General features: G+C 39.6%; 2 protein-coding genes across 4 annotated transcripts in view; one reads left to right on the forward strand and one right to left on the reverse strand.

Moving 5' to 3' along the window:
• Window positions 1-490: 490 nt before the first annotated feature.
• Window positions 491-14903, reverse strand: part of LOC108417526 (polymeric immunoglobulin receptor-like) — a 148320-nt gene continuing 133907 nt past the window's right edge. Inside the window, exons 5-9 of the mRNA XM_037531237.1 lie at window positions 2375-2689; window positions 1960-2268; window positions 1795-1854; window positions 1168-1201; window positions 491-524 (exon numbers count right to left, since the gene is read on the reverse strand). Coding sequence (XP_037387134.1) covers window positions 491-524; window positions 1168-1201; window positions 1795-1854; window positions 1960-2268; window positions 2375-2689 — 752 coding nt within the window. The remainder of the gene's footprint in view (window positions 525-1167; window positions 1202-1794; window positions 1855-1959; window positions 2269-2374; window positions 2690-14903) is intronic.
• LOC108415290 (CMRF35-like molecule 5) lies at window positions 9261-14699 on the forward strand. Of its 3 annotated transcripts, XM_037531144.1 has the most exons (6): window positions 9271-9352; window positions 10434-10547; window positions 11929-12243; window positions 12350-12655; window positions 13257-13290; window positions 13948-14699. In XM_037531144.1, the coding sequence occupies exons 2-6, from the start codon at window positions 10523-10525 to the stop codon at window positions 13979-13981; spliced, it is 714 nt and encodes a 237-aa protein (XP_037387041.1). In that variant the 5' UTR covers window positions 9271-9352; window positions 10434-10522; the 3' UTR covers window positions 13982-14699. The 3 variants fall into 3 exon arrangements, 2 of the variants coding, with proteins under 2 accessions (XP_017543801.2, XP_037387041.1); XR_005129113.1 differs by lacking the exon at window positions 10434-10547 and having other exon boundaries at window positions 9261-9352; window positions 12350-12935; window positions 13948-13997; XM_017688312.2 differs by lacking the exon at window positions 10434-10547 and having other exon boundaries at window positions 9261-9352.

Genomic DNA, 14903 nt, shown 5'->3' on the forward strand with positions numbered 1-14903 from the left:
AATGACAAATATGCTCCTGTTCCAACTTCATATTTGGAAAGATTATATACACAAAAAACAATGAAAAACATCAGATATTGTGTTTTGCTACGGTTTGTAATTTAATACACTTCAACAGAATTTGCTAATCACTGCTCTGTTTTATTGCCATTTCACATACGGTCCCAACAAGTTCTGGAATTAGGTTTATATATTAAATTTGGGATGAGAGGAACCGTTGCAGTTAATAGAGAATAGTGGTGACGTGAACTGATTGCTGGGTTTAAGTGAGACTCTACTGGCTGAGATTTTAGTGTGTAGTCTGGGTTGGAGTTTGTTCACAGAGACCAATAAAAGCAGAAACACTAGTCAGATGAAGATGAAGAAATACGTTCTAAACTGACATTGCTGATGAACCTGTTGCCCACAACAGAAGCTCAGAGGCAAAAGCTGCAGTGTTGTAGCTTCTTAATTATTCACACCTCCAGGATCTCAGCGTTTGTGGAATCATTCAGTTGTGTGAAAGACAGAACTGGTGTGACTCTCTGAAACACAAAACAAAGCAGGAATAAATCACCACCACAAACTGAGGAATCAGACTGTCAGTTTATATCTTGTGGTGATGATGACAGATTCTATAATGTGTTATCACTGCGTCACTGGGGGGTTCAGACAGCAAGAGGAGTTACACTCATAAGACTGGGAGTGAGAAAATAGCAGAAAAGGCCGAAGCAGAAGCTACAATAGTGTGCTCTTTGCTGGCAGGTGGTGGCGACAGACTGATCCCTTACAAATGCATCCCTTATAGTCTGTGATGCTTTCATTTCTGCATGTAAATTATTATAGCATTCAGTCCATCTGCAGAGAATAAGCAGGGCCTGTCAGTCAGTAACAGTCAGCAATAAATGAAGGGTTTTCCAAACGCGTCATAGCTCACTGTTAAAAATTTGATTTCTTGTTATATCATGTTGTATCTTAACTTTTATGATGTGGTAGCATTTTTTTCTAAATGCACTATTGTGATAATTTTAGAATCTTTGATAAAAGTTAGATAAATATTGTGATGTATTTTAACAGTACGAGTCTGCTTAGTATTGATGTGGCAATTAATATGTAAAAAATGCACCATAAGTACTGACCAATAGTGACTCATTCTCTTCAGTATTTTTAATATGGTTTTCTACTCACTTGGGTTTCTCAGTGCCAGAACATGTAGTTTCCTCTGTAGAGAAAGGAATAAAGAAATGAAAAGTTAATAGTTTCTGAAAGCTGTCAGTCACGCCATATGAAATAGTAGTAATAATAATAATAATAATAATAATACATGTAATATATATAAATATAACATTCTTATCACATCTGTCTGTGTATATATATATATATATATATATATATATATATATATATATATACATATACACATATTTCCATTTTTGTCATTTTTCTGTTTTTGACATGATTTCAACTTGTACTTGTGGTCCTATATATTGTGTGTAAATTTCATGAAGATTGAACCAACAGAAATGATCTAAAATTACTTGGAAAACATCTGGTTCCATTGTCTTAAATTAAAAGTACAGTATGTTTTTTCCTTCTCCTGTAAACCCACCATTTTGGAAATATGAAGTTTTGATCTGACAACAAGTCTCTGTCTCTCTCTCTCTCTCTCTCTCTCTCTCTCTCTATCTCTCTCTCTCTCTCTCGTATATGTATATATATATATATATGAGAGAGAGAGAGAGAGAGAGAGAAATTGGCTGCTGCCAACAGCGCTCGAGCCCTGTGTAACAACGAGAGGCACAAGAGTGACCGTACCTGGAGTGGTCATACTATCCTCAGTTTCCTGACTGCTTAAATTTGTAGTCACAGCTGTTGCTAACATGAGAGAAGAAGAGAGAAAAAACAAAGTGGTGAGTTAAACAACATTACAGCTTGATGATCAGCAGGTATGAACAGTATTTCTGATACATGGGATCTTACTTGAAGGTCTTTCAGTGACAGTGAGGTGAACAGTAACTCCCACATCTCCTGCACTGAACCAGTACCAGCCAGCATCACTCTTCTGCAGACCACTCATCTCCACACTGACAGATCCTTTTCCAAAGTCAGTGACCAGCACTGCAGAATTCTGGGATGTGGTAGTCTTCCACACTGTGAAGCATGTCCAGTCTTTAAATCTGCACCACTTCTTCTGTTTATTCTTATATTCAGCACTGTAGAGACACTGGGCACTGACACTGCCCCCTTCCTGACCACTCACTCTGCTGTTTATCACTGACACTTCAGGATCTGAATAAAGAGGCAGTGAATGAGTCGTATAAATACATCCTCCATCATAAATAACACGTCTAAGTTACAGTGAACAGATTCTACTTCACACAGAGAGACGTCTTACCTGAACTGACCGTCAGGTACACATAATCACCGTCATCTGATCTGTCACTAATTTCCACAGCACACCAATAATATCCAGAGTCAGAGTCTTGGAGGCTGTTTAGTTCCACAGTAAACATATTCTGGGTTGGATGATCAGTAACTGATGTTCTTCCACTTGTGTTTGTATAGGCTACTATTTTACAGAGGAGCCATTCCTGCCCTTTACACCAGTATTTAAGGTTTGATTTGTATTTCTCATCATAAAAACATGGAATAGTGAGAGATCCTCCATGTCTTACAGCTAAATTCTTCAGTGTCTTCAGGCTCTCAGAATCTGCAGAACAGAAGCCAATTAATTCAGCATTACTGTAGAACTACTTCAGAGGAAAGATAGGAGGAAGGAGAAGATTATTATGTGATACAACTACAGATGGGAGTCGCAACACTGTACACTGAAATGGGCTGATAGGGTTGTGCTTGTTGCTTGTGAAGTATTTCCGTTGCATACATGAAAAATGGGCTACTAGCTGCTTTTGTTGCATAATAATAATAATAATAATAATAATAATAATAATAATAATAATAACAATAATAATAATAATAATATGTGAGTAAATTATTTACTATGATAATCAAATCTTCATCAGTATATGCATCTGATATCTAAACACTGAGCCGGACCATCTTTTTTCAGTCTGCACATGTTAATACATGAGGATGTGTAGTCTAAAAAACCTCTGTTAACCCAAACCAACATCTCTGACTTGTAAAATATTATTTCAGGCTTTACTGGGCAAATCACAGCAGCACACAAACTTTGTATTAGCAAGTTTTTATCTCTTTACTCAGTAAGGCTACATCTCTCAAATTTAACAAAATTCTTACATAGTGTAGCTTTAAATTCTAAATCTATTATTATTATTATTATTATTATAAAGAAGGTACAGAAGTTTAAGTTCAAGTGATACTTTTTAATCCCACAAATGGGGAAATTCCTCCTCCGCATTTAACCCATCTGTGAAGTGAAACATCACATACACACTAGTGAAGATACACACACACACACTAGGGGGCAGTAAGCACTTGCCCGGAGCGGTGGGCAGCCCAATCCACAGCACCAATAATAAGTGTTTTTCTATTGGTTTTATCTGTTATTCTAGGCAACACATTTATAACAGGCAATTTCCTGTAACATTTAAAGTGATATGAAACTAAAAAAGAACTCCAACAGGTGAGAATCATCATCTGCGTCAATGAAAATTTATTTTTAAAAATTACTTCCTGAATTCAATTCTCTGCTACAGAATCGTGGCTCCCTCAAACTGCACTCTACCAGAAAGAGGTGTAAAAATGCCCAGCAGGAGGTGATTTGATCAAATACAAGCTTTTAAGCAATTTACTCAAACTCCTCCCTCCATTATTAACCTGTTATTTTCATTAAAAATGCATCGCAAAGTGAAGAAAATGGGTCCATTACGTTGGGCTAATGATAGAAACAAGAAAAATACAGCTCTGATCTTACCTGAGATACAGAGGAGCAACACAAAGAGAATTAAAGAACTCATGACTGAGTAAAAGTACGTGTTTCTGTAAGAGGCTCCAGTGAAAAATACTCTTCCTGCCTCTGAGTGAAGCAGCTTGACTGCAGTGCAGTTCCTGTTGTTTTTTTCTACACTACACCCACCCCCTCACCCCCACTCCTGCCCCCCACTCTCTACCTCTACATTCTCTTGCTGTTATTGACTGTGTAATAAGGCAGAGTCCCACTTTAATGGATGGTGGATGAATGGATGGATAGATGGGTGGATGGATACTTGGTTGGTTGGATGCTTGGATGGATGGATGGATGGATGGATGGATGGATGGATGGATGGACACTTGATAGGTTGGATGCTTAGATGGATGGATGGATGGATGGAGGGATGGATGGACACTTGGTTGGTTGGATGCTTAGTTGGATGGATGGATGGATGGATGGATGGATGGATGGATGGATGGATGGATGGATGGACAGATGGATGTATGAATGGATAGATGGATGCTTGGTTGGTTGGATGGATGGATGCTTGATTGGTTGGATGCTTGGATGGATGGATGGATGGATGGATGGATGGATAGATGGATGGATGGATGCTTGGTTGGTTGGTTGGATGGATGGATGGATGAATGGATGGATGGATAACACTTTGAGCTGCCCCTGGTATGAAAAGTGCTCTATAAAAAAAGAGATTATTAATAAATTAAAGTATATCTTTGCTTTTGGGATATGCTACTTTACATTAGAACAGAAATAGATGCAGGCTCAAATTTATTCAAATTTAACAAGAATTCCAAGGTAATTATTTCTCATTAAGAAAAATGTTTAGTCTCTCTCTCTCTCTCTCTCTCTCTCTCTCTGTCTCTCTCTCTCTCTCTCTCTCTCTCTCTCTCTCTCTCTGTCTCTCTTATAGATGTTTTGCTCACCCTTCTTTATCAGGATGCCAGTAATTCTGTAGACTGTAAAGAAACAAGCTTGTGAACACTTTAAATAGTCACTATGGGTGTGCTCTGCCTCCTGCTGGACTGATTGTGAACTGCATTAGTCCTGATCACTTAACCCCTCAGTTAAGTACAGAGAAGACGAATTCTGTTGCTGTTAAAATGTCACAGGTTACTCACGTACACTTTGATTTACCAGCATCTTTACTGAAACAGCTGGTCTACAGAATTTATCTTCATTACCTCTCTAGTGAATCGTGAACAGTGTTAGGAGAGCTCATCTATTACAGATCACTCATCACATCTCTCAAACTCAAATAGGATTACTTTACTTACTACAACCTGGAAAAAGTAATCACGCTATTTATTGCTTTATTTATTAATTACACTATAACTGTATGATATGTTTAAGTATAGTATTAACTTAGAAATGTGGCTCCAGGACTGAACATTGGCTTTCGTTAGGATAATTAAAGTAGCTAATAAGTTAGCAAACAAGCAAGGATAAGTTGAACGTTTTCTCTTAAATACCCATCATTTTCATGAGTTCATTTCACAGGAAAGGTTGCATGGTTGAATGGTGTCTCCATGTTAAAGTGCAGGTTTGCGTACATTTACCACATTTTTGTTTTGTTCACCATGATGGTGTTGCAATTATTTGAAATTGTTCAAATCAATTATATTTTTGTTGATGCTGCTAAATTTGCTGCTAAATGTAATGGTTTGGATCTAGAGGTCTCATTTGTGGTGAAAGTACACTGTAAAAGATCCAACTTGTCTTTAGTTCTCGAAACTAAAGTAAGAATGTAATTTGAACTAAAAAAAAAAAAGTCGGGGTTGTTCATATATCATCTTAAGTAATTTCAATAAATTCAGCTCCAATGTATTCCTAACTTTTTTCCATTGTTGATGTAACTTACAATTTTACGTTTCTTGTCCACTGTACTAACTAGTTTAATTAACGCATGCGCACTTCAAGTTAGTAGCGTTTGCTAAGGGGTTTTGCTAGTTGTTTAGGTACAACTGCCCAAGGTATGGAGTAAATTTTTAGTAGTCAGTCATGTTGCAGATAAATTCATTTATTTTCACGACATTTCTCAACATTGTATACTTAAAGGGTCGAAGTAATGCTTGAGGTTAAAATCAAATGTTTCAATATTATAAGCAGAATAACACTTATATTTGACTATACACCCAGCTCTCGACAAAATATGACATCTTGTATAAACAGGCTACGTAAAGTGTTATTTTCAAATAAGTCCCTTTAACAAAGTTTTAATTTGTGTTAATGGTCTCATTTCTACTAAAGGCCAATGTAGCTAATAAGGTATAGCAGTGTTAGCATAGTGCTAAATATATGCAGACGTTTCTTATATTAGTCTTGTAGTGTATGAGTAAAGGACAGAACTGTCAAAGAATTATTACGAAACGTCGTAAACGTCCTGATTCTGAGTAGCAACAAAGCAAGTGGAAAAATAAACCACAGCCGGACTAACGAGTCCACTCAGTTAAGACCTTAGCTAGCTAGCTAGTTAGATAGCAAGCATATAACCGGCAGTGGAAAAGAGGCAAGCTAACAGTTAGCCTCATTAGCCTAACGCACCCACACCGGCGCTGTACAGTGCGGTGCGCGCTACCGTCCTGCCCCGGCGTGGACGCGTTAGGCTAATGTAGTGCATTAGGCTAATGTAGCTAGTGCAGGCTAAGTGAGCTAGTGTTAGCTAGCTAGCTACATTACTTATCTAGCTGTTGAAGCCGTAATTCGCCCATTTGTGTCGTGTAAGTTAATATGCATGCAGAAACAAATCGTCTTAACCCAGGTCAAAAAGGACATTTTATAGATCCTGTCCTCTTCCTTTACTCTAGTGTTCCTGGTCAAAATTGACCAGTCTGTTTTAACTGCTCTCAAATTAGCACAAAAAAAGATCTGACCAATTTACAGCTTAAAACACTCATAAATATTGTGTTTTTCATCTGATTGCCTCAAGGCCTTATGATATCCTCCACACTGCACTTGCACATATAAAAGTGATGATCACCTCTTTCTTTGAATTTTGAGTAATTAATTAATCAATTGTTACACCTGAGATGTTCCCGGTCAAAAGTGACCGCCATAGGAAATGAATGGGTATCCAGACTATATTCATCCATCAGACAGAAATGAAATCTATAAATTCAGGTTAAACACTACTTTGAGACATTGTTCACAGCTAAAGAATGTTGAATAAAAATATGGTGGTGAAAAATGGTTTTTGTGCTAATTTAAGAGCAGTTAAAACAGACCGGTCAATTTTGACCGGGAACACTAAAGTAAGGGGCAGGAGGTGAAGAGGACAGGAGGGTTAAATAGTTCAGCAGTTCTTTTTAAGGTGGCACAGAGAATTCGATGTTGTCAACCCCACTGACTTAATGATGGTTTCAAACAGACTCAAGTGGATTCTGTTATTATTTGACATACAGTATCTATAAAATGTCCTTTTTGACCTGGGTTAAGACGAGTGGTTTCTGCATGCATATTAACTTACACGACACAAACGGGCGAATTACGGCTTCAATAGCTAGCTAAGTAATGTAGCTAGCTAGCTAACACTAGCTCACTTAGCCTGTACTAGCTACATTAGCCTAATGCATCCACAGTGGCGCGGGGCGGTAGGCCTCTTTTCCACTGCCAGCTATGTGGTTGCTATCTAGCTAGCTATCCTTACTTGTTTGCTAACTTATTAGCTACTTTAATTATCCTAACGAAAGCTAATGTTCAGTCTTGGAGCCACATTTCATTCAAGTTAATACTATACTTAAACATATCATACAGTTATAATATAATTAATAAATAAAGTAATAAATAGTGTAATTACTTTTTCCAGGTTGTAATAAGTAAAGTAATCCTATTTGAGTTTGAGAGATGTGATGAGTGATCTGTAATAGATGAGCTCTCCTAACACTGTTCACGATTCACTAGAGAGGTAATGAAGATAAATTCTGTAGACCAGCTGTTTCAGTAAAGATGCTGGTAAATCAAAGTGTACGTGAGTAATCTGTGACATTTTAACAGCAACAGAATTCGTCTTCTCTGTACTGAACTGACGGGTTAAGTGATCAGGACTAATGCAGTTCACACTCAGTCCAGCAAGAGGCAGAGCACACCCATAGTGACTAAAGTGTTCACAAGCTTGTTTCTGTACATACTGGCATCCTGATAAAGAAGGGTGAGCAAAACATCTATGAGAGACAGAGAGAGAGCGAGAGAGAGAGAGAGAGAGAGAGAGAGAGAGAGAGAGAGAGAGAGAGAGAGAGAGAGAGAGACTAAACATTTTTCTTAATGACAAATATGTCACAATTATTGGCATCCCTTGGAATTCTTGATAAATATGATTGATATTGAGCCTGCATCTATTTCTGTTCTAATGTAAAGTAGCATATCCCAAAAGCAAAAATATACTTTAATTTATCAATAATCTCTTCTTTTATAGAGCACTTTTCATACCAGTGGCAGCTCAAAGTATTATCCATCCATCCATCATCCATCCATCCATCCATCCATCCATCCATCCATCCATCCATCCATCCAACCAACCAACCAAGCATCCAACCAACCAAGTATCCATCCATCCATCTATTCATCCATTAAAGTGGGACTCTGCCTTATTACACAGTCAATAACAGCAAGAGACGGTCAAGGTAGAGAGTGGGGGGCGGGAGTGGAGGGTGAGGGGGTGGGGGTAGAGTAGAGCTCAAAGTGTTATCCATCCATCCATTCATCCATCCATCCATCCAACCAACCAACCAAGCATCCATCCATCCATCTATCCATCCATTCATCCATCCATCCATCCATCCATCCATCCATCCATCCATCCATCCATCCATCCAAGCATCCAACCAATCAAGCATCCATCCATCCAACCAACCAAGCATCCATCCATCCATCCAACCAACCAAGCATCCATCTATCCATTCATACATCCATCTGTCCATCCATCCATCCATCCATCCATCCATCCATCCATCCATCCATCCATCCATCCAACTAAGCATCCAACCAACCAAGTGTCCATCCATCCCTCCATCCATCCATCCATCCATCTAAGCATCCAACCAACCAAGTGTCCATCCATCCCTCCATCCATCCATCCATCCATCTAAGCATCCAACCTATCAAGTGTCCATCCATCCATCCATCCATCCATCCATCCATCCATCCATCCATCCAAGCATCCAACCAACCAAGTATCCATCCACCCATCTATCCATCCATTCATCCACCATCCATTAAAGTGGGACTCTGCCTTATTACACAGTCAATAACAGCAAGAGAATGTAGAGGTAGAGAGTGGGGGGCAGGAGTGGGGGTGAGGGGGTGGGTGTAGTGTAGAAAAAAACAACAGGAACTGCACTGCAGTCAAGCTGCTTCACTCAGAGGCAGGAAGAGTATTTTTCACTGGAGCCTCTTACAGAAACACGTACTTTTACTCAGTCATGAGTTCTTTAATTCTCTTTGTGTTGCTCCTCTGTATCTCAGGTAAGATCAGAGCTGTATTTTTCTTGTTTCTATCATTAGCCCAACGTAATGGACCCATTTTCTTCACTTTGCGATGCATTTTTAATGAAAATAACAGGTTAATAATGGAGGGAGGAGTTTGAGTAAATTGCTTAAAAGCTTGTATTTGATCAAATCACCTCCTGCTGGGCATTTTTACACCTCTTTCTGGTGGAGTGCAGTTTGAGGGAGCCACGATTCTGTAGCAGAGAATTGAATTCAGGAAGTAATTTTTAAAAATAAATTTTCATTGACGCAGATGATGATTCTCACCTGTTGGAGTTCTTTTTTAGTTTCATATCACTTTAAATGTTACAGGAAATTGCCTGTTATAAATGTGTTGCCTAGAATAACAGATAAAACCAATAGAAAAACACTTGTTATTGGCGCTGTGGATAGAGCTGCCCACCGCTCCGGGCAAGTGCTTACTGCCCCCTAGTGTGTGTGTGTGTATCTTCACTAGTGTGTATGTGATGTTTCACTTCACGGATGGGTTAAATGCGGAGGAGGAATTTCCCCATTTGTGGGATTAAAAAGTATCACTTGAACTTAAACTTAAACTTCTGTACCTTCTTAAGACACTGCAGTTATCATTTATTTTTGTATTTAAAAATGTAAGTGTTTATTGATTTAGTGATTCATGTCGCAATTGGCCCCTCCCAGTCCTGTCCATGTGTTTGTGTTTTGGTTTAGCCCCCTCCTTTCTTGACTCCGCCCCTGATTGTCTCCACCTGTTTTCCACCTGTCCTTCGTATTCCATGTGTATTTAAGCCCTGTTTATGCCCCTTGTCCTTGCTGGTCTTTGTTTGCTGTTGTTTGAATCTCTGTCTATGTTGTTGGTTGTACTGATGTTGTTTATATCAAGTCCCTGATCTCATTGACCCTGGACGGTTTTGACCGTGGCCATGGATTTGCCCATGATAAAAGTCACTTATCTCAGCATGTGCGTCTGCCTCCTCGCTCCCCGTTACAGAAAGACCAGCCACCAAAGGACGTAGCGAGTAAGCAAGACTCCGGTATGTGGTTGTTTCATTGGGACTAAACTCCGGCTGTTTCTATGCAGCCTGAGTTCGACATGTCCCAACACCGCCAAGCCGGAGACAACAAATCACGCCAGTCGCCACGCCTCCGGACCCGCCGCCAGGACTTCGTATGGCGCCCGCCTGCCCCCCCGAAGGTTGTAGCGGGCCTGCCCCTGCAAACATTACAGCTCCTTTGTTCCTGCCCTTGCTTGTGTCTGCTGTTCCTGTGGACCTCCCATTCCTCCCATATCTGCTGTTTCTGTTCCTTTGTTTTTGCCCTACTCAGTCCCTGGTGTGGTTTTGTTCCTGTCTGTTGTTTCTGTTCCCGTTCCTGTTGTTCCTGTTTCTTTTTGTTTCTGTCCTGGTTTCTGTCTCCAGCTCCATTTCTGTGCCCGTGTCTGTTTTGGTTCCTGTTCCCGTCTTTTGTGTGGTCCGTCTTGCGTGCTTGTTTCCCTCATCCTGTTGTACCTCCATTCGTCTCTTGTTCGGCGTCTTTTTGTGTTGTGCCTCCTTGTTCTCCCTCCATTTTTCATCCTCGTTCTGTTCGTGTTTTGTCTGTTCCTGTGTCTGGTGTTGTCTCTGGTTTCTGTGCCTTTGGCTTCCACTAGTGTTTCTGTCTCTGCTTCTGTGCCCATTTTCGTTTCTGCTTCTGTGCCCATGGTTCCTGTTCCACGTTCTTCTGTGCCTATCCCATGTCCTGTCCCGGCTCCTGTCCTTGTCTAGTTTGGCTCTGTCCTTGTTTTTGGTCCCTTGTGTCTGTTCTGTTCTGTTTGGCGCGCCTCGGTATTTGGGAAGCTGTGGGTACTGTCATGATTGGCCCCTCCCAGTCCTGTCCATGTGTTCGTGTTTTGGTTTAGCCCCCTCGTTTCATGACTCCGCCCTTGAGTGTCTCCACCTGTCCCTCGTTTTTCATGTGTATTTAAGCCCTGTTTGCCCCTTGTCCTTGCTGGTCTTTGTTTGCTGTTTGAATCTCTCTGTTGTTGGTTGTACTGGTGTTTGGTTCTGGTTTGTCATGTCTGGTCCCCGATCTATCCATGTTGGCTCGTTGACCGTGACCCTGGATTTGCCCATTGGTCGCTTGGCAGATCTGACTATGACCGCTTAGCTAAAAGGAGAGAACCAGAAGGATTCGCCCAGTAAAGCCTGAAATAATACTTTACAAGTCAGAGGTTGGTTTGGGTTAACAGAGGTTTTTTAGACCACACATCCTCATGTATTAACATGTGCAGACTGAAAAAAGAAGGTCTGGCTCAATGTTTAGATCTCAGATGCATATACTGATGAAGATATGATGATCATAGATCATTCACTCACATATTTTTTTTATTATGTAACAAAAGCAGCTAGAAGCCCATTTTTCATGTATGCAACGGAAATACTTCACAAGCAACAAGCACAACCCCATCAGCCCATTTCAGTGTACAGTGTTGCAACTCCCATCTGTAGTTGTATCACATAATAATCTTCTCCTTCCTCCTATCTTTCCTCTGAAGTAGTTCTACAGTAATGCTGAATTAATTGGCTTCTGTTCTGCAGATTCTGAGAGCAAGGAGACACTGAAAAATTTAACTGTAAGACGTGGAGGATCTCTCACTATTCCATGCTTTTATGATGAGAAATACAAATCAAAGCATAAATACTGGTGTAAAGGGCAGGACTGGCTCCTCTGTAAAATAGTAGCCTATACAAACACAAGTGGAAGAACATTAGTTACTGATCATCCAACCCAGAATATGTTTACTGTGGAACTGAAGAGCCTCCAAGACTCTGACTCTGGATATTATTGGTGTGCTGTGGAAATTACTGGTGGATCAGATGACAAGGATTATTTATATCTGACAGTCAGTTCAGGTAAGACGTCTCTCTGTGTGAATTAGAATCTGTTCACTGTAACTTAGACGTGTTATTTATGATGGAGGATGTATTTATACGACTCATTCTCTGCCTCTTTATTCAGATCCTGCTGTGTCGGTGATGAACAGCAGAGTGAGTGGTCAGGAAGGGGGAAGCGTCATTGTCCAGTGTTTCTACAGTGCTGAATATAAGAAAGAAAAGAGGAATTGGTGCAGATTTAAAGATAAGTGTTTCTTAGGGGGGAGGACTAACACATCCCAGAATTCAGCAGTGCTGGTAATTGACTATGGAAAAGGATCTGTCAGTGTGGAGATGAGGGGTCTGCAGAAGAGTGATGCTGGCTGGTACTGGTTCAGTGCAGGAGATGTGGGGGTTACTGTTCACCTCACTGTCACTGAAAGACCTTCAAGTAAGATCCCATGTATCAGAAATACTGTTCATATCTGCTGATCATCAAGCTGTAATGTTGTTTAACTTGCACCACTTTGCTTAAAGTTATGTTAGCAACAGCTGTGACTACAAGAGTAGAAACAGTCAGGAAACTCAGGAAAGTATGACCACTCCATTTACGGTCACTCTTGTGCCCCTCGTTGGTACACGGGGCTCGAGCGCTGTCCTCATGATGCCTGTCATGAGCAATGTAGAATTCAGGCAGCGATCTATCGATCTATCCATCTATCTCCAAAATGGTAAGTTTATAGGAGAAGTAAAAAACGTACTGTACTTTTAATGTAAGACAATGGAACCAGATGTTTTTCCAAGTAATTTAAGGTCATTTCTGTTAGTTCAGTGTTCTACTTTGAAATCATGTCAAACTGAACAATGACAAATGGAGATATGAGGTTTAATTCCAACAGCAATTTTGTATGTATGTATACACACAGACAGAAGAGTATTAAATTTATATATTACATTTTTTATTATTATTATTATTATTACTATTTCATATGGCGTGACTGATTGCTTTCAGAATCTATTAACTTTTCATTTCTTTATTCCTTTCTCTACAGAGGAAACTACATGTTCTGGCACTGAGAAACCCAAGTGAGTAGAAAACCATATTAAAAATACTGAAGAGAATGAGTCACTATTGGTCAGTACTTATGGTGCATTTTTTACATATTAATTGCCACATCAATACTAAGCAGACTCGTGCTGTTAAAATACATCACAATACTTCTCTAACTTTTATCAAAGATTCTAAAATTATCACAATATTGCATTTAGAAAAAATGCTACCACATCATAAAAGTTAAGATACAACATGATATAACAAGAAATCAAATTTTTAAGTGGTCTATGATGCTTTTGGGAGAAAAAAACCCTTCATTTATTGCTGACTGTTACTGACTGACAGGCCCTGCTTATTCTCTGCAGATAGACTGAATGTTATAATAATTTACATGCAGAAATGAAAGCATCACAGACTATAAGGGATGCATTTGTAAGGGATCAGTCTGTCGCCACCACCTGCCAGCAAAGAGCACACTATTGTAGCTTCTGCTTCGGCCTTTTCTGCTATTTTCTCACTCCCAGTCTTATGAGTGTAACTCCTCTTGCTGTCTGAACCCCCCAGTGACGCAGTTACAACACATTATAGAATCTGTCATCATCACCACAAGATAAAAACTGACAGTCTGATTCCTCAGTTTGTGAATTTATACAGGTGGTGATTTATTCCTGCTTTGTTTTGTGTTTCAGAGAGTCACAGCAGTTCTGTCTTTCACACAACTGAATGATTCCACAAACGCTGAGATCCTGGAGGTGTCGATAATTAAGAAGCTACAACACTGCAGCTTTTGCATCTGAGCTTCTGTTGTGGGCAACAGGTTCATCAGCAATGTCAGTTTAGAATGTATTTCTTCATCTTCTTGCTTCATGAGCTCCTGTTTTGACTGCTGTTTCTGCTTTTATTGGTCTCTGTGAAGAAACTCCAACCCAGACTACACACTAAAATCTCAGCCAGTGGAGTCTCACTTAAACCCAGCAATCAGTTCACGTCACCACTATTCTCTATTAACTGCAACGGTTCCTCTCATCCCAAATTTAATATATAAACCTAATTCCAGAACTTGTTGGGACCGTATGTGAAATGGCAATAAAACAGAGCAGTGATTAGCAAATTCTGTTGAACTGTATTAAATTACAAACAGTACCAAAACTCAATATTTGATGTTTTAAATTGTGAACGCTGAGATTCATTGTTTTTTGTGTATGTATTCTTTCCAAATATGAAATTGGAACAGGAGCATATTTGCATCACCTTTGAAGTGACCCACTGCTCTTTAAGTGACATACGCAGAACTATGATCCTCACTTTTGTTTGTCATTCTTGTTGGGAAACTGTAAACTTCAATCAGACAGAAATAATTTCTTCAGAAATGTTCAAGTTTTGTATGTAAAATGGAAGTGATGCACTAATGTGGAGCTATAATAAAGATTAGTGTACGTTTCAGGAGGCTCATTTCTCGTGTGTGTGTGCGCTCAGTTTTGTATGTAAACCTCACATACTCACGGTTTCTCATGGTTACTCATGGTATGCGCATGATTTACAACTTACATGCAGAACTATAATGCATATGCAGAAACCCCCAGTGGTAGAAAAGTGAATTCACTAGTAAAACCATCATGAGATGCACAAACTCTCATTGATTATC

Source organism: Pygocentrus nattereri, chromosome 19 (genome assembly GCF_015220715.1).
Source record: "Pygocentrus nattereri isolate fPygNat1 chromosome 19, fPygNat1.pri, whole genome shotgun sequence".
NCBI classification, from domain to species: Eukaryota; Metazoa; Chordata; class Actinopteri; order Characiformes; family Serrasalmidae; genus Pygocentrus; species Pygocentrus nattereri.

Excerpts from the sequence above, each read along its gene's own strand:
- LOC108415290 (XM_017688312.2), top strand. The coding sequence starts at position 9,310 with ATGAGTTCTTTAATTCTCTTTGTGTTGCTCCTCTGTATCTCAG. Across the intron at positions 9,353-11,928 it reads GTTGCTCCTCTGTATCTCAG|ATTCTGAGAGCAAGGAGACA; the intron begins GTAAGATCAGAG and ends TCTGTTCTGCAG. Across the intron at positions 12,244-12,349 it reads ATATCTGACAGTCAGTTCAG|ATCCTGCTGTGTCGGTGATG; the intron begins GTAAGACGTCTC and ends CTCTTTATTCAG.